Source organism: Eptatretus burgeri, chromosome 1 (genome assembly GCF_056783735.1).
Source record: "Eptatretus burgeri isolate ZD-2024b chromosome 1, Ebu_testis_v1, whole genome shotgun sequence".
Taxonomy (NCBI): domain Eukaryota; kingdom Metazoa; phylum Chordata; class Myxini; order Myxiniformes; family Myxinidae; genus Eptatretus; species Eptatretus burgeri.
Genome location: NC_140961.1, coordinates 75,351,385 through 75,371,054, shown reverse-complemented (window position 1 = coordinate 75,371,054; position 19,670 = coordinate 75,351,385). Strand labels below are relative to the sequence as shown.

Below are 19,670 nucleotides of genomic sequence, written 5' to 3'. Positions count from 1 at the left end.
CTCGGTGGGAGTACCTCCTGTGCAGCTTCCCTTCGCAGGGCAGCTCACCGGATGACGGGATTGGGGCAAAGCCTTCGGGACCCCCAATCTTTGATAGGAGGGAAACCACGGGGTAACATCCCTGAGTCGGAGTGGTGCTGAGGTGTCGTCAACCAGACGGCGGTCTCCTTGGGTTAACCTGAAGCGGTCCCTTTGGGTGGGTGCCTGGAATATCCTATCCCTAAGAGAGGATGATCACCTGTCTCTGTTATCATCTGAGCTCAAGCGTTTGGACATCGGGATTGCAGCTCTCTCTGAGGTTCGGAGACCGGATTGCGGCGAGATAATGGTGGGTGGTTACACCTACTATTGGTCTGGTCGCTCTGATGGTTACCATACCCAAGGAGTTGGTGTGGCTGTGTCCAATAAGCTGACCCCAATGATAATTGAGGTAACACCGGTCAACGAGCGTATTATGAGACTAAGGATTCGTCACTCCTTAGGTGTCATTTCCCTGGTCTCTATTTATGCTCCGACTGAGGCGAGTGATCTCACCGTGAAGGATGCATTCCACGCCACGCTCGAGTCTGTGGTTGATCAGTGCCCCAGACAAGATACATTTCTCGTCTTGGGGGATTTCAATGCATCGACTGGAACTGATAGGGATGGTTATGAGGTGTGTGTTGGTCCCCATGGGTCAGGAACTATGAACCAGAATAGCACTAAGTTCCTTGACTTTGCAAGTAGTCATGGACTTCGGGTGGCTGGTTCATGGTTTCAGTGCCCACAAGCTCATCGCTGGACTTGGTATTCCAACGCTGGCGGTGCGGCAAAGGAGATTGACCATGTCCTCATTGACGGTCGTTGGAGGATGATCCAGAACTGCAGGGTCTACCGGAGTGCTCAGTTCCTCAATACTGACCACAGGCTTGTTGTAGCAACTCTAAAGCTGCACCTTAAATCCTGGAGAATGGTACCATCCCAGCCTAGGCTGGATGTTGGCAAGCTCAGGGATGAGAGAGTAGCTGAGGAGTTTGCGAACAGGCTGAGTGGACACTTGGGGGGTCTGGGTGCTTTGGGGGGTCCTGAAGAGTTGTGGAGCGCCTTCAAGACCACCGTAAATCTCTTGATCTCTGTAATCTTGATCATGTTGATCTCTGTAAAGTGTTTGATTCAGTGAATCGGGATGTCCTCTGGAGGATTCTTGGTCTTCGTGGGGTGCCACCAAAACTGATCGATCTGATGTCTGAACTCTACTCTGGTACTGAGAGTGCTGTGAGATGTGGTGGTACCATCTCTGACTTATTTCCAGTTGTTACTGGAGTTTGTCAGGGATGTGTACTTGCCCCCACACTTTTCAGCACTTGTATGGACTGGATTTTAGGGAGGATGTCGGAGAGATCAAGCTGCGGTGCATCGTTTGGGAATGTCAAGATCTAGGACCTTGATTTTGCAGATGATGCAGTCATCTCTGCGGAGACTTTAGATATCCTCTTGGGGACCTCGAGGTGCTGAATGAGGGGTCGTAGCCGCTGGGATTACGGGTTTCTTGGGTCAAAACTAAGATCCAGGCTTTCGGTGACGTATTGGATGCTGCTGTCGTGTCTGTGTCTGTTTGTGGTGAGGATGTTGAGGTCGTGGAGAGATTCACTTACCTTGGCAGTGATATTCATGTCTCTGCTGGCTGCGAGTCAGAGGTCAATAGACGTCTGGGTCGGGCCTGGGGAGTCATGGATTCACTGGATCATGGGGTGTGGCGCTGCCGGTACCTGTGCGGGAGGATGAAAGTCTGAGTCTTCAGGTCCTTGGTACTTCCAGTCTTGCTCTATGGGTGCGAGACTTGGACTCTGACCAAGGATCTGAGACGGAGACTTAATTCCTTTGGTACCAGGTCTCTTCGGAGAATCCTTGGCTTTCGCTGGTCGGATTTTGTGTCCAACGAGCGGTTGCTGAGAAAGACTCGGATGAGATTTGTTACCTGCATGGTCCGTGAGAATCAGTTGTGGCTATATAGACATGTGGCTCGTTTTCCTGACGCTGATCTTGCTCACCAGATTCTCTCAGCGAGGGCGTCTCATGAATGGAGGAGGCCAGTGGGCCGACCACGTGCCTCGTAGTTGCAGCAGGTTGACCATCATCTCAAGGAGATGGGGATGGGCCTGGCATCTGCCTGGGGGATGGCCAGACGGAGGCCCCTGGAGTACCGGCGGAAAGTGGACGCAGCGACGCGCTGTTCTGGCACATGCTCCCATACCTGATCTGACATAACGTATTTGACGTGTGCCAGCGTTTTAGCCAAATTTTGAATACGTCAGGCATACGCTGGCTAAATCGTCAAGGTGTGACAGGGCCTTTAGTTATGCCATGGGGTGCGTGCAAGAACAAAAACAAATTGTAGCATATGTATTTTGACATTACTTTTTTTTCTTACAAATATTTATGAATATTTTAAAAGATTTCCACAGCTCTGAAGGATGTCAGTGAGATTTGAACATACTCCTCATAAAATCTTCAGTTATAATCGCCATGCCTCCGCTCCCACCTTTCACCTTTCTCGGAAAGGCACAAGAACGTAATGAACGTAAGAAAGGCACAAGAATGCCTTGGAAACCAAGGCATTTAGGATCATTGGTATCTCCCCCGATGAGGCTGAGTCTTTAGGTCTCGCACTTTCTCACTGTGGGCAGGTCAGTGGTCTTTCTGTCTTCTACTCTCTTCTCGCACCTCGCTCCCCCCCCCCCAACTGCTCTGTCTTCGACATGTCCCCCTCCCACCCCCATATTTCCTCAAGGCGCTCAAGGTCCGCCAGCAACCCCCTTCTGATAAAACTACTAAAATCAAGAATCACTGCTCACCTACACTCTTTCATTCCTCTTTTTCCCCTTCTTTGGAACAAACTCCCACACTCTCTTCAATCGCACTCTTGCCTCCAGGTCTTCAAAACAGTTGTTCACCACCATCTCTTATCTTCCCCCATCCAAAACCATGATCTTTTCTATCCCCGCTAATCCTCCCCAAGCCCACCTCCTTCAAATTCCCCGCTTTCCTTCCTGAAAGTCCATGTCGTGTAAGGACCTGTAAGTCCCTGTCGTGTCCATCTTGTTTAACCCGTATACCCCACCCCATCCCTCTCCCTTCCACAGATCCCCGAATCCTAATGTCTCTGTTCCCCACAGTTTTGTGCTTCCCTCTCCCACCCCTCCTATCTCCTGCTCCTCTTGTTATACATTCTGTGTGTTTGCTCTTATATGAGCCTCGACATTGTATATTAAAAAAATGCTGATTATAAATATGACCGTCTGCAAAGTCATTAGGAAGAGTTTACATATGATGAGCCATTCCTTCAGGATGTAGCATCCTGAAGCCACATGACTAGTAGAGTGTGCTCGTCAAACCTCCTTGACTTCCTCTTAAATAAATCAAATGTGCCACTCACCCTCAACCTCCAACCCCCCCCCTCGGCCTCAAGATTCTTGGTAAGTGTATAATTTATTGTTCATATGTATTGCCATGCTGGGTTGACTCAGCCTGTCATCCTTCCGAGGTTGGCGAAGTGAGTACCGGTGTATACCCCGGTTAAAATAGGTCTACCAGATGCCTGTGTTGCAAGATGCGACCAGGGTTGTGTCAGGAAGGGCATCCGGTGTAAAACATGTGCCAAATCACTATGCGGATCACACGGATGATCCGCTGTGGCGACCCCTAACGGGAGCAGCCGAAAGAAGAAGAAGAAGAAGAAGAAGAAGAAGAAGAAGAAGAAGATGTATTGCCATGCTGACTTCAGAACTAGGAGTGTGTGCCAGTCAATTTTGAACTTATTTCTTTCTCTGCCTCCTCTTCTTCGTCCTCTTCTCTTCTCCTTGCATGTGTGTTGGTTCTTGTATGAACCTTGTGTTTTCAGCCAAGGTTTATTCACATTTTGTACCATTATTTACTCATTTTTTTGCTGCATTTGTAATACTTATGGAAGGGTTACAAAGTGATTTTTGATCATTTCCTTGTACTCGTATGGAGTAAATTTTGGCTGGTAGTGGTGGTCGTATGGCAGCTTGGCTGCCGGGGTAGCTATCATTTCTTGAAGCGCGACTGTGTCGCTGATGCAGTGCCCCTCTACCAGTACACACATTGGAACTGGTACTCATTTCGCCGACCTCGGAAGGATGACAGGTTGAGTCAACCTCCTGGTGTATATTAATTCAGCGGCCGACGGGGCTTGAACTCAGGACCCGAGGATCCCAAGCCGCCACCCCAACCACTGAGCCAACACCAGGCCTTTTTGTCTGGTTGGACGAGGTGTGAGTACTGCACAGTGTTTCTGGTAAAGCAAGAGTTGAAGATTTCAATCATTAATGTTCTTGGTTGATTTGGTCAATAAACCTTTCCTCATGCAGCCAGGCTCCACTTTCTGCTAACAAAGCTTTGCACACGTACTAGCTATCGTGTGTAGCCTGTGGCTGCTGGTTTGCATCATTGTCTGGGGACGTGGCTGTGCCACTGATGCGGTGCCCTCGATTACCAGTGCACTGGTGCTCATTTTGCCAACCTCGGGAGGATGTCGGGCTGAGTCAACGCCACCTTGTGCTGATTCATCGGCAGACAGGGGCTCAAACTCAAGACCCTAAGATCTTAAGCCAGACACCTTAACCGTTAAGCCAACACCAGGACTTGCACGTGTACTGCGCAACGTATTTCTCATGTACAAACTGAATTCTAACCCATTGTTGTGCTTTAATAATATGTATCGTTTTAACTATCATATCATTGTAACTCCAGGTTAGCATGGGGAGCATTAGCAGCATTGCATGGAAGGGAGACACGCTTGTGCTGGGAGACGTGGATGGAAATCTCAACTTCTGGGATCTAAAGGCCAAGCTGTCCCGGTACTAAACGTTCATTGTTTTGACAGAATTTCCAGATCTCTTTGTTAACTCCTTGTGAACAGTTTTGTCAGATGTAAACATGTTTCACGTCATCATTTTTAAGGTTTCCAGTTTTTATTTCTTCATGAGTGCATGCGGTTTTCCCAGCTCCAGAAGCATCTCTTCAAAAGCAAAGACTACTGTAACAGATCTGTCTTGTCAAACTGCTGTTTGTTCTTTGTATTGTTAATCATGTCGTGAATTTGTTCTCATATGTTGTTGTGAATGAACTTAGGCCTAAGTCACATTTGCTCTGCGGCGGGGATACGGCGGCCGTACACCCTCTGAATTGACAGAAACGTGCGGCGGCCGCAGAGTTTCTGCGGTGGCCTCAGGACGGCCCTACGCCGTTTGGCTATATTTTACAGGTCGTAAGGTCGCCGTGGAATTATAACGCGGAGTTATAACTTTTTTCATTTCTACGTTCGCCGTAGCAATTCGACAAGCCGAAACTAAAAAACTGGTAAAAAAAAAAAAAGGGAACCCACTCGTTACCACCCGTCTGGCCGCACGTTCGCCTTAGGGCCCCCCTGCGGTCGCCTTGCGGGCACCTTGCGTCTGACTTGAAAATTCTATGGCCGCCGCAGGAACACCCTAAGGTTACCGTGCGACATCAAATCAAAGACCATACGGCACCCCCACGTTTTCGGTCTCCACAATTTATAAATATGCCATGCGGCTCCCCGAAAAATAAAAACATGTGACTGTTACATTGTGTGACCGTGGAAATACTGCGGCCCCCGTATAATTGCTAGTGGCCGTAGATTTTGACGACCCCACGGCCGCCGTGGCAAATGTGACTTAGGCCTTACTTGGTCGTGTTGTCTCGTTTTTCATTTGTATTTGTCTCGGCCTCTGCCAGATCCCATTCTCGTGACTTAAACCTTACACATTATCTCCTTCCATGTGCTCTGTCGTATCTTCGTTCCATGCTAAACTTTTATCATTCTTTTTCCTTTTTCAACTCAACTTTTCTCGTTACTAATCATAACTTTATTTTCTTTCTTACTTGTAAAATCTCTTCTTACTTCATATCATTCAAAACTTTTTTTTTAATGGCATTTCAAAATGCTTCATCTGAAAAACACTGCCCTTCCCAAATGCTCTGCGTCCTACTTCTTCCTTCTCTCATTGCTTGTTTCCTTCCAGGTTTGCTCATGTTACTTTCCTTCGTAATCTCAACCACACTTCCCTCCACCCTTGTTATGACAACTGTCTTCAGAAGAGAAATAACCCAGTTTACAGCGAATGCAGGCTATGGCTGTTAACGCTTTCATGCTGCACTCTTCACGCCTTCCCTGCCACGCGCCATGCCGCCCACTCAACCACGCGCCATGCCGCCCACTCAACCACGCGCCATGCCGCCCACTCAACCACGCGCCATGCCGCCCACTCAACCACGCGCCATGCCGCCCACTCAACCAGGCGCCATGCCCGCCCCCACCACCACGCGTCATGCCCGCCCCCACCACCACGCGTCATGCCCGCCCCCACCACCACGCGCCATGCCCGCCCCCACCACCACGCGCCATGCCCGCCCCCACCACCACGCGCCATGCCCGCCCCCACCACCACGCGCCATGCCCGCCCCCACCACCACCACGCGCCATGCCCGCCCACACCACCACGTGCCATGCCCGTCACCACGCGCCATTCCCAGCCCCACCACAATGCGCCATGTCCGCCCCGACTACACACCCTGGTCAACCAACTCGAACATCGTCAACCCATAATGATCCATCCGCTGTCATTCCAAGTCATTCCTTGAAAATCAGAACTCCAGTTGTCAAGGCAGTTATCTCTCGCTCATCGAAGTGCTGTGGTCCCCTCAAGGTCGACACACTTGCTTCACATTTCTCCTCCGCATTCTGTCGAATCTAAAGCTCTGAACATCACCTGTGATGAGGCAAATTCTTAAGGCCTGTTGCTAACTCCTCTTAGCCCACTGGAATACCATGTCATACAGGCCAGTGGCCTGTTTTTTTTGTTTCTTTTAACTGCCTCTCCTCTAGTCTCCCTCTGCTGGATCAGACTTCAGACCTTCTTCAATTCTTTTAAGACTTGAGTGGTCTTCCAGGAACCACCTCTTGATTAAACTCTCAAAATCCCAGTTTATTGCCAATCTCCACTCTTTTGCTTGTCTTTTCTGCCGTTTGTGAAACCAACTTCAGGAAGTGGTTCAATTCCACTCTCCTCGTCAGTGCTTCGCAATCTTGAGGCGCCCTACCACCCCAAGTCGACCTCAACCCCTACCTCTTCTTATCCTCAACAAGTAGTCTCATGTATTTGTAGGTTGCTCCATTTTTTTCCCCCCTCTTCTCTTTCTCCTGCTCATTCATCCCCTTGTGGCCATGTAGTGTCCCAATGCCCCACTGTGTATGCATTGCCCTCTACCTTTCATCACTCTCCTTTCTCAGGAGCCACCACGCGTTTTACAAAAATGTTTTTTGTGTTTCCAAAAATGATTAAAATTGTATGCTGAGCCTCAACTACATATGCCTTTGTGTTTTTTTTTTTTTTTGTGAACTTTCTATTGCACAGAGGCATCCCGACGCATCGGGGCTGGGTCAGAAAACTGCGTTTTGCTCCAGGAAAGGGTAACTCTCGCTTGCTGGTTCTTTACAATGATGGAGTGGAGATCTGGGACTCCAAAGAGGTGCGTTTTCTTGAAGTGCTTGATTTTTCAAAAAGGTATCAGAATTGGAAATTGATGATGTTGGGTGGGGTGGTGGGGGTATATCGGAATGGATTATTTGAGCAAGTTATGACAGGGGAGGGAAAATGTGAAAATGAAGGGAAGATGGTGGAGAAAAGTGGAAAAGTGTGTGTGTGTGTGTGTGTGTGTGTGTGTGTGTGTGTGTGTGTGTGTGTGTGTGTGTGTGTGTGTGTGTGTGTGTGTGTGTGTGTGTGTGTGTGTGTGTGTGTGTACGTACGTACGTACATTATAATGGATGTCTAAATCGGTTGGATGGGTGCAGGCACACCTTGTTCATCCGAACCCTTGCAGAAAGTGTTTGTGTGGCACAGGGGTTCATGGTCACCTTTCTTGTAACCACGAAAGGCCATAGGGACAGTTTCGAATGATAATTTCTTGTAACCACTAGGGTGGTCCAAAAACAACAAAAAAAAATATTAAAAAATTCAGATGTTGTCTCCACAAGCCTTAAATTATTCCACAACGATTCAATAACGCGCTTAAAAAAATTTAAGTTGATCGGAGGTGATTTAGTGGTCGCTTCATATGACGACTTTTAGTTTCATGAGTTGGTTAAATTAGGGTATGGTCAGGTACGATTACGGGTACTTCTGGATGTCCGAGGTGGAAATGGAGTGCATTTTCGAACTCTATGGGGTCGATTTACTCGAAGAAATGACTGCACCGACATTGAATTCACGACCATTTCGAAAATATGACCTAAAACAAGATTTATCATTACTGGAGTTGAGTATCTAATCTTACTCATTTCGATATTTTCTAATCTATAACTAATTTGTTGTTTGTCTAAACATTTCTTAGAGTAAATCGACCCCACTGAGTTCGAAAATGCAGTCCATTTTCACCGAGGAAGTTCAGAAGTGTACGGATTCGCATCTCACCATACCCTAATTTTTCAATCAATGGAATTACAAACAAGTAGAATATTTCGTCTCATTTACCAAATACCACGATCATCTCCGCCTCTATTGCTGTCTCCACTCCCGCCTGAACTTATTTCTAGCCAGCCCAACATCCAGTGTTTTAGATTCAATGATTCACGAAAAATATGTTAGTTATTTATTTAGTTATTATTATATTAAATTAATTTTTTATTAATTAGTTTTAGTTTTTTGTTTTTTTGTTTTTTTTTGTTAGCTGACAAAACCTTTAGGATGCTGCTCTTGGACACATTTTGTCCTTGTTTTTTGTATACATTGTCGAGGCTCGTGTGATAGCTAACGCACAACAAGGGGGGGCAGGAGACGAGTGGTGGGAGAGGGGAGAACAAAACAGTGGAGAAAAGAGACATTAGGAGATCTGTGGAAGGGAGAGGGATGGGGCGGGGAACATGGGGTATACAAGATGGACACTACAGGGACTTTCAGAAAGGAAAGCAGGGAATTTAAAGGAGGTGGGGTTGGGGTGGATTCACGGGGATAGAAAAGATTGTGGTTTTGGATGGGGGAACATAAGAGGTGGTGGTTAACAGCTGTTTTGAAGTCCTGGAGGGAAGAATGGGATTTAAGAGAGTGTGGGAATTTATTCCAAAGGTGGGGAAAAAAGAGGAATGAAAGAGTGAAGGTGAGCAGTGATTCCTGATTTTGGTAGTTTTACTAGAAGGGGGTTGCTGGCGGACCTTGAGCGCCTGCGGAAATATGGAGGGGGGGGGGACATATCGCAGACAGAGCAGTGGGGGGGGCGAAGAGGAGATTGTAGGAGAAAGAAAGACCACTGACCTGCCTACGGTGTGAGAGAGAGAGAGGTGTCTAAAGACTCGGCCTCACCGTGGGAGATACCAATAATCCTAAATGCCTTGGTTTCCACAGTGTGAAGCTGGGAAAGTTGAGAGGCAGTAGCACCAGCCCATAGGGGAGAGCAGTACTCCATCAGGCTGCGGACGAAAGCTTTGTATGTGGTCAGGAGCTCAGGTGGGCCGAGGAGGACTTTGCACGACGGAGGATTCCCAGTCGGCGACTGGCTTTGGAGCCCAGGTTGGAAATGTGGCTTTCCCAGGAAAGATCATGGCAGATAGTGAGACCCAGAAGCTTGAATGAAAGAACTTCTTTAAGAGGATTGTTGAGAATGTAGATGGGGGAGGGGGAGGTTTTCCAAACGGTCCATTCGGAGAGACATCGTGAGAGTGTGAGATTTGTCAGGATTGAAAGACATGTTCCACGTGTTGGACCAGTTTGTGATTTTATCCAGATCTGCAGAGAGCGAAGAAGCTGATGCTTGCTGGTCTGAGGGATGACAGATGGTACGGCAGAGGGTGGAGTGTAGCTTTTAGCTTTGTGCTTCGGATCATTATCTCAATGGACAATGGACGGTACAAAGTACAGGTGAATTCCTAATGAAAACCAGCTTGAGTCAGCCATGAATCTGAAACTGGGTATGAGATTGACATTTCAGCAGAACAATGATCTGAAGCACGAAGCCACAGCCACACTGGAGAGACTGAATAATAAGAAAATAAATGTTCTTGAGTGGCCCAGTCAAAGTCCTGACTTGAACCCAATTGAACATTTATGGCGAGATCTGAAGATTGCATTCCATCGACCATCCCCATCAAACTTGGCAGATCGAGAGCAATTTTCAAATGAAGAATGGGCAAAGATTTCACCATCTCACTGTGCAAAGCCAGTAGAGACCTACCCAAATACACTCGTAGCACTCATTGCTGTAAAAGGTGCTTAACCAAGTACTGACCTAAGGCCTTAGTTATTTTATAACTTGGTTTACGGATCCACCGACGTATATTTGCCGAAGTGAAATATAAATATAAAACACATTTTTAGCCTTTTATATTTATACATTTTCTGCCGAAGGTGCAAAAGTTTCAAAACCCGAAATGTAAACGTCGGCATTTATTTTCAAAATATAATTTCGTGCGTGCACCAAAATGCCGAGTCACCTTTAACCAAACTGCGCAGTAGAGTAGTCTATGGTCATGGCGTCTGAGCAGTGGCCAGCGTGGTTCAGATTGACTGTGGTTTCTAGGGCGAAAGTGGTTGTTAAGAAGTACGTCAGCGGTATAAATTCGAGTGACTGTATTGGTGATTTAATCACGCAACATCTTGACGACGAATATTCTGGCTGAACGATTGCATCAATTCAGTGCAGCAGCAGGGATGATTCGCAGGCTCCTCTCGATCGTGCCGATTTTGTTTCCGTCGAAAGTTGTACACCGCTGTTCGTATTGAAAGATTTCGGTGCCAAGTACGTCAAAGTTTCCCTGCGAGATGCTGATATTCAGCCTTCAACGGACCAGAAATCAGCCTTTGATGTGATCATGGGGATGGGGAGGTGGTACGATCAGATGCCCGCTGAAAAGTAAGAGCTTGTTATGGCTCTGATTGACCGTTTTGAGCATGTTGACGCTGAGGAGACACCTTTTTTAATCATATCCAGCACTATGCACTGGTGTGCACGCACACATCTACGACTTGGACAGTAATTTTCTCAGCATTGTTTCCATTTGTTTGATGATCCAACAAGTTTCTATAAGAAAAACATGCCAGACTATATTGTAAAGACAAGTTTTAATCCTTCTTTATTGTTTTTCACATCAGATGATACAGTGAACATGGGCATCCGGCATTTGAATGGTCTTCCATCTTCAATGTTTTCTTAGATCCTCCTGGTCCGGGATTTATATTTATGTCCCCCCCCCCCACCTACCCTTGTCTTTTCCATGGAACATCCGAAAAAAAATCATCTATCTATAATTCCAGCAGTGTGTGTGTGTGTATGTGTGTATGTGTGTGTGTGTGTGTGTGTGTGTGTGTGTGTGTGTGTGACCGCTGTTTCTCGACAACCACTGGTCCGATCTAATATAAACTTGCCAGGTATATTGCTGGGGACCTGAGGGTGTGCCTTTTCAAGGTTTGATATTAATCGGACAAGTGCTTCCCAAGTTATGGCCATTTATTTACCAACCAAGGACAAGACACGTTGCTGCGTGAGCGTGGCCGATGGGGAAGAGAACCTCATCCTCGTTCCCCATTACGGGTTACAACGTACGAACTTCCGGATAGTGATGACTTCGTGTATTCTAATAATTTCTCGATTTCTTATGCGCATTTATAGATAAACACAATGCCCCAAGTTATGATCGTTTTCATATGAGATGGTGCATAAATTTCGGTAACATCAGAAAGCTGGTATGCTCCGAACCAGGAAGTAAATGTTTTTGGTTTTTTTTCTCTTCTCTTCTCTTTGTGTTTTTCCTTGCGATGACATTGCGAAAAGGCAAAATACGTTGGCGCTAATTGAATAATTGGCCATTAAAAGTAAATTGCGAATAATCGTAACTGCGATATGCGAACTTCCGGGCCACGCACGTACGGGCACGCGAGAGCGAAGGAACGGCCTGTGTGGTTGTTGTTTCTTGCTCGTGGTTTGAATTTTTTTTTACAGGCACGTACTAGTTGAAATATATTATTTCTAAAAATTGAAATTATATTTATATTTCGACCTACCGACCCTATATTTTAGCTGAAGAACTGCGTAAACCAAGTTATAAAATAACTAAGGCCGAAGGGATGAATATTTTTACAACCAGTGAATTTTGATTTGTAAATGTTTTTTGCCAGATGTGACCACCTCCAACTACAGTATAACAGTGTTTAGTTTGATCTCATCAGTTATGAATAAAAATGTAAATTTGGAAAAATTGTTTTTACATAATTTGTAATTCACCAAAATGTGCCATTATTGGTCGAGGGTGAATACTTCTGTCGGCCATTGTATGTGCTGGAGAGTGCCTTGTGCTTTGGCTGGTGCGACTCGTACATGGCAGACAATAGGGTCATTGTATTGTCTGAAAATAGGTGCAGCAAGTAAGAGTTGTTGAAAGCTCTCTGTGCTGTTTCTTAAACTCTTGCGTGGAATGCACAGGGAAGAAGACTAATGGCAACATGAAAGCAAATCATGGTGTATAACCTGCTGTGTGGAATGGAATGAAATTCTTAGTCTCATAAGAGATGTGCATGAGACCCACATTGTGATTTTAACCATAATCGACACAAAGGGGATACCTTGGTCGTCCGTCCATTCCTTCATTATGGACAATGTCATGCAGTTCTGTTGATCAATAATGTGTACTGCATGCACTCCATGAAATGGTTTTCTGTTTTGAACTGCACATAATATTTGACTGAAAAGCACACCCATCAAGGTGTGGATTAGTGCGTTTAGCAATACAGTGTGCATCGTTCAGGAAAGAACGAGCAGGGTACCTCTCTGATGGGTTCGTAGATGTCTCGCCTCAAATGAGCAATTTTTTTGATGTGTGTATTGGTGGATATGCGGATTCAATATAAAGTGATGATGTGGACTGGAACATGTGGTACATGTTTACATTATAGACAATGGTGGTTCGTTCAGAAGATCTATCGTTGGTGATGAGGTTATATATACCAGCAGAGTACCCGCCGGATGGGCGATCTTGTTCCAAGCATGTAACATGTTCTTCTGACGCACACCTTTATTTGGGCGGTGTATAGGCAACTGACAACTCTGTGTATGCAAAACAAAAAAGACCCGTCAAGTTATGTGCATGAAGCAAAAACATACCTACTGCTTATAATTCAAAACACCTCACTGCACTGGAAAACGTGGGGACAGGAATACTGTGCTGTAAATGGTGGAGACTTGTAACACCCTCCCCCACCTGGAGGTGGTGCTACACGATACACATTTACATTGAGAATTTGCATCCCCACCCCTCCCCCCAAGACCACCGGCAAATATAACATCACCCCTATACACCAATTGGGGTCATGCTGATCCTATGTAGCAAGTCTGGATGTAATCGGCCCACACCTGTAGGAGGAGGAGCGCGACAAACAAACACCGTTCTGTGAGTTATAGCAAGGATAAGGGAAGAAAGAGGGGAAGTGATTGTGAATTTACCGTTCTGGCTTTACTGACTTTTAACAGTGTTCTCAACAAATGGGGACAAGAACAACACAGGCATGATGGGCCGAATGGCTTTCTCATGCACCAAAGAGGGGACAGAGTTGGGATCAATGGATTTGAGGCTTTTGAGGGTTGGAAAAGGGGGGGATTTGAGGACATTGGGTTGGGAGGGGGGTTTGAGGATTTGAAGAAAAGGTGAGGGGAGCACAGAGTTTGGATGTGGTGGTAGGGGGGCAGAGAGAGGACAGTTGCGAGGGGGATTGTGGACGTGTGTGTGTGTGTGTGTGTGTGTGTGTGTGTGTGTGTGTGTGTGTGTGTGGGAGTGTGTGTGTGTGTGTGTATGGACCTTAAGTCACATTTTACATTATGCAGAATTTTCATGGGTCCCAGATAGTCCCATTGGGTCTTTTGGGTCCTCTCGGTATTTTGGGTCCTTGTAGCCTTTTAGGTCCTCATCTTTTGAATCCCCTGGGTCTTTTGGGTCTTCGGGTTCTTTTGTGTCCTCATTATGTTGGGTCCTCGGGTCATTTGAATCCTCTGGGTCTATTGGGTCCTCTGGATCTTTTTGGTGTGAAGGGTTTTTTGGGTCCTCTGGGTCCTTTGGGTATTTTAGGTCTTTTGGGTACTTGGGGTCTTTTCGATCTTTTGGGTTCTCGGGGCCCTTTAGGGTCTTTTGGGTATTTTAGGACTTTGGGGTCTTTAAGGGTCTTCGGGTTCTTTTTGGTCTTCTGGGTCTTTTCGTTCGTTTGGGTTTTCAGGGTCTTTTGGGTCGTTGGGGTATTTTGGGTTATTTTTGGTGTTTGGGTTATTTTGGGTCTTCGCGGTATTTTAGATTTTTTTTGTGTCTTTGGGGTCCATGGGTTTTCGCGTCTTTTCAGTCTTTTGGGGTCTTCAGGATAGTTTGGGTCCTCGGGGTCTTTTGAGTCTTCGGGGCGGGGGGGGGCATGGTCGAGGGCAGTCTTTTGGGTCGTGTGGGTACCTCAGGTTAAGTAAGTATTTCAAGTTACAATTGTTGGTGACGTCAGGTTAGCTGTCCAAGCAATGGGTGAAGAGCAGATATACAGGGTGTGTCAATAAAAGGTTAACCACTTCAAAACTTTATTAACCAAAACAATGAGTAATAAAACAAATAATTAACTCGGAAAATGAAATGAAAATCATTATGCGTTAATGCGCTTGTAGCTGAAGAGTTCGATGTGAGAATCCCCACGCACACAACATGCGTTCACACGGATTGCCAAGTTTTCAATAACGTTTCTGCAACTTTTAATGGTAACTGTCTGCACATAAGCCTCAACGACTGCCTTCAGATCAGGTTCAGATCTGGGGTGGTCCTTGTCAATGTTATCCTTACAAGCTCCCCAGAGGAAAAAAACTATCCAGCGGATTGAGGTTGGGGCAAAAGGGAGACCATTCATTTTTCCATATGTTAGCTGAGAACTCGTTGTCCCAATTTTTGATCAGAAAGGCAATTATATGCGGGGTAGCACCGTCTTCCATGAACCACTGTCGCCATAGGGCTGCAGTGTTCATCGATATTGCTTCAAGTCTTTGTAAAATGCGTTGACCATTGACCGGTATCATTCCTGATTGATGGTAACCGTTCTTCCGTTTTTGTGTTCAAACCAATACGGCTCAAACACACCTCTCTAGCTGACAGCCACAAAAGCAGTGACTTTCCGACCCTTAAGCGACTTCTCTTCAACCTCATCTGGGTATTAACTTCCCCAGAAAATGTTGTGAATTGACAGCACCATTCACGTGAAAGTGTGCCTTGTCACGAAACCACACATCGTGAATCCAGTTGTTATCCAGCTAATCGAGTTAGCAGTTTGGAAAGCTGCACGCCGACAGAGAACGGGAGCTGGTGGAGTCAGGTCGGGTGCGGGCGGACACACCGAGGGTCGCCGTACGAGAACCCATCGAGTCGTCGCCAGGGCGACAAGGTAGCCTGAACGGTCTCTCAGAGCCTCGCAGTCATCCCGGCTCTGAGGAACATTAAAGGCCTGCGGGCCCTGTTCTTACCCTTTCCTTTCCTGGGGTTTTCTTTGCATTGAAGTTGTGGTGCCTTGTCCTTAAGTAGAGAATTGTTATAAGTGTACATAATAAATCGACAACGGCTGTAGGGTCTTTTTGCTCGTGTACTGTCCCTTACCCCCATTGCTTCATTGCTTGCATACATGTGTGAATAAATGTCATGGTTTGAATATTCACCTGCTCGTTACGTCCCTTCGTCCATTGAGCTGCTGTAATTGCGTTCGAAATAAATAGCTGGTTGTTAATACCGATAAGCTAATCGGGTCCAACGGGGCTTGGCGATTATACACCGCTTGGCAAATCGCAAACGGAGCGAGCTGCTTAAGCGGCTCGTTTCCAAGCAGCTCCCGTTGAGGTACAATCTCTCGGTAGTCTGCCCGCGCAAATAAATAGGTAAATCGACCATTCGGCGATCGGACCCTGTAGCGCAGGTAGAGTATTGACAAGGTTGTGGTGTGCTTAAAAGCACACCCGTAGCTGGATTTCGGCGTTGATCCGAAAGCTGCTACTAGGATTGCCACTGTCAGTGGGCTCCTGCGGCCACGAATTAGCGAAAAGCGGTCGCCCACACGCCGGCGTGGTGGAGATCCACAACAACAAGATCCACGCCAGCGTGGTGGAGATCCACAACAACATCCACAACATACTACATGTATGTATATATATATATATATATATATATATATATATATATATATATATATGTACATACATTATATATATATGTACATACATTATATATATATGTACATACGTTATATATATATATATATATATATATATATATATATATATATATATATATATATATATATATACACACATATACATACGTACATACTATATATATATATATATATATGTATATATATATATATATATATATATATATATATTCATACCCATATACATACATACAACATATATATATATATATATATATATATATATATATATATATATATATATATATATATATATATATTCATATACATATACATACAAACTACATACATACATATATATTGTTACGGTTGAGGAAATTCGCAAATCACCATTCAGGTCCCATAGGTGAGATATCTCTGTAAGTACATGTGTAGTTAGCCCCAAACCCGTTGTTTAGAGGGAATAAATGTGATTCATTCGGGCTGCGACCCTTTAAGATAGCCGTTTTTCTGTTCTATCTTTATTTTGAACCAACCACGTCTCAACCGCCATCACAGTGCAAAGTGTGATGTGTGTGCAACCGCGAGTGCAAAGTGCGGCCTTTCCGAGGAGAATTCGGATCAGGAATGATACACGCCCACTTCTTATCCGTCCAATCAGCAAGCGCGGGGCGGTTTGGCCCCGCCTCCAGGCGCGTCGGTGTAGAATCGATATATGCAAATTCGAGGATCAGGGGAGACTCACACCCCTTTTTCTCCGTCCAATGGGCGAGCGTGGCTCCACCCCCGAGCTCGTTCTGATCCAGAAATTTGCATATGGGTTCTCCTGCCGGACTATAAAGCGCCGAGCGCGGGGCGAATTGAGGGAGTTCGAGGCAGTCAGTTTTGAGAAGAGTCAAGGCGAGTTTGAGAAGAGTTAAGTCGGGTCTGGAGAGGAGAAGTCTGTCGGGGCTCGCAGTCTGTCGGGGTTCGGAGTCTGTCGGGGAGCTGCAGAGAGAGGAAGCCTGGAGCGCGGTCGAGGTGGTTTGCTGCAGTCGGCTGAGGAGAATTGCGGAGGAGACCGGATAGCTCGGGTCCGAGGCAAGGAGGACGGCGGTCGGCGACGAGCTCGCAGTGGAGTTGCTCGTCGCGGGACCCAAGCAAGCCAGCTGTCCTCTTTCCCCAGAGCATCAACAATTCCCCCCTTTCCCCCCCCCCCCGTGCTGAGATAGTGCGAAAAGGGGGCCCCGTTCCCACCCCACTCCAAGCAGTGCCAACGAAACCCGCGAAGGAGCGCGGAGTCGGGGTGCCGCCACATTTGCGGCTTATCATAAAGACACGGGTAGGATCCACCCGGTCTCGCGGCCCACAGGCCCCGTCTGTCCCCTTGTCTTTGAGGGTGGCCCTTTTCATTTGCTTTTGAGTAAATGTGTTGTCGGCGCCGTCTGTCAAGTAAAACTGTGTAAGTGTTGCCGTGTGCTCGCATAGTCGGTAGTTGATCTGCATTGTTGTGTTTCTTTTGTTACATCTGCTTTTGGTGCATAATTGTTGTAATTGTATATGTGTGCTCTCCATGTGCCGCGGAATAAATGTGAATTATGTTGAACTGTTTTTCCCGTTTCGCTTCGTCTTTTCTTTAATTGAATCTCCATCTTGCTTCACGTAAAGGGTTGGTAGTGGGCTTAATACGCCTGATAATTAATTAATCGGAACCGTCGAGGCCGACGATAACACCGCTCGGTTATCCCGATAGTATGGAACGGGTCGCTTAAGTGGCCCGTGTCCGGAGTCGACCTGCGGCGAGGTGCGATCGCCCGGTCTACCCTCCGCGTGGGTACTTAGGTAGGTCGAATTTGGCGAACAACCCTATCCCACGCGGGGGGCCGATTGGCACGATCGTGGTGAGGCCGAAAGGCCCACCCGTGACTAGCTCCCGGCGTTAGTCCGAGAGGGTCACGACAGAATTGTCCGTCCGGTGGGCGACGTGCCGCGATTCGAGTTACGTGGCTGCTCGCACGCCGGCGGGCGCGAATTCGCAACAATATACACATACATACATACTGCATACATAAATATATATATATATATATATATATATATATATATATATATATATATATATACGACATACATACATACATACATACATACATACATACATACATACATACATACATATATATATATATATATATATATATATATATATATATATATATATATATATATATATATATACATATACGCACATACATACAAGCTGGTAGGCGACATGGGTGGTCGCTACATAATTGCATACTCGTCATAGTTTTTGACGGATTGGGCTGAAAATTTTTGACAGAGGTTGATCATAGTGCGCATAAAAGCGTGGAAGCCAATTTTTTTTTATTTTCTAAAAAATAATTTTTTTAGGATTTTTCAAAAATTTCAAAGTCCCATTGCTTGGCAACGGTGGCATCCATAGCAACGGTGCTCAAAAGCATACAACTATATCCTGGTATGAACCTACCCGTCAAGTTTCATCAAAATCGGTTGACTCCTCTGGCCTCCAGAGGTGTCCATTACATATTGTTACGGCTGTGGAAATTCGCAGAACACCATATAGGTCCTTAGTTAGTTATGCCGATACGTCCGTGTTCAGTTAGATTTCCCCACCGTTGTTTAATGGGATTTATCGGTGTGGACAGGGCTGTGATCTTTGAGTTGGCCGTTATTCTTTACGATCGTTATTTTGGACCAACCACCTCCACTACCAACATCTCTCTCAACAACCGCTTCACAACAACCACCTCCACCACCAACATCGCTCTCATCAACCGCTTCACCACAACAACCACCACCACCAACAATCGCTTCAGACCAATCGCCTTTCCACCACCACAACCACACCTGGCTCTCAACAAACCACGCCATCCTCACCACTTCGCCAGCAACCGTCAACATCTCCACACCACAAACATCGCCTCACCTTCGTCTCCGAAACGACGCCATCTTTGCGCCAGCAGCGGCGAGATCTGATCAAACAGCATCGCTGCAGGCAGAGGAAAGGGTTCTCTCGCCGTGCAGGGTCGGTGATTTCCACAACGTCCGCTCCGTGCAAGCTTCGCCCGCAATTCGGATCAAGAGCGTCGGTGATTCCTGCAACGTCCGCTCTCCACGCAGGGTCAGAGGTCAGAGATGCAGGGTCGGTGATTTCCACAACGTCCGCTCCGTGCAAGCTTCGCCCGCAATTCGGATCAAGAGTGTTGGTGATTCCTGCAACGTCCGCTCTCCGAGAAGGGTCAGACGGCGGAGGTCGGATCTCGTCTCACCAGCCCTATAAAAGGCCGCGCAGAGCGCCAGTTCAACTAGTCTGGAGGAAGTCGGTCTGAGTCGGTGGAGAGTGTCTGTCGGGGTTCAGAGAGTCTGAAGAACCTAAGGAGCTGTGTGGAGGTCTGGGCTCGTGTCGGAGTTGGGAGCTTGGAGCTTGCAGTC

The 19,670-nt window shown here is 46.5% G+C and overlaps 1 protein-coding gene across 2 annotated transcripts in view; it reads left to right on the top strand.

Annotated features, from left to right (window-relative positions):
• WDR11 (WD repeat domain 11) overlaps window positions 1-19,670 on the top strand; it is a 154,627-nt gene that overhangs the window by 72,853 nt on the left and 62,104 nt on the right. For both annotated transcript variants that reach the window (XM_085888613.1, XM_085888604.1), the window contains exons 18-19: window positions 4,753-4,859; window positions 7,440-7,554. In XM_085888613.1, the coding sequence (XP_085744739.1) occupies window positions 4,753-4,859; window positions 7,440-7,554 (222 nt within the window). The remainder of the gene's footprint in view (window positions 1-4,752; window positions 4,860-7,439; window positions 7,555-19,670) is intronic.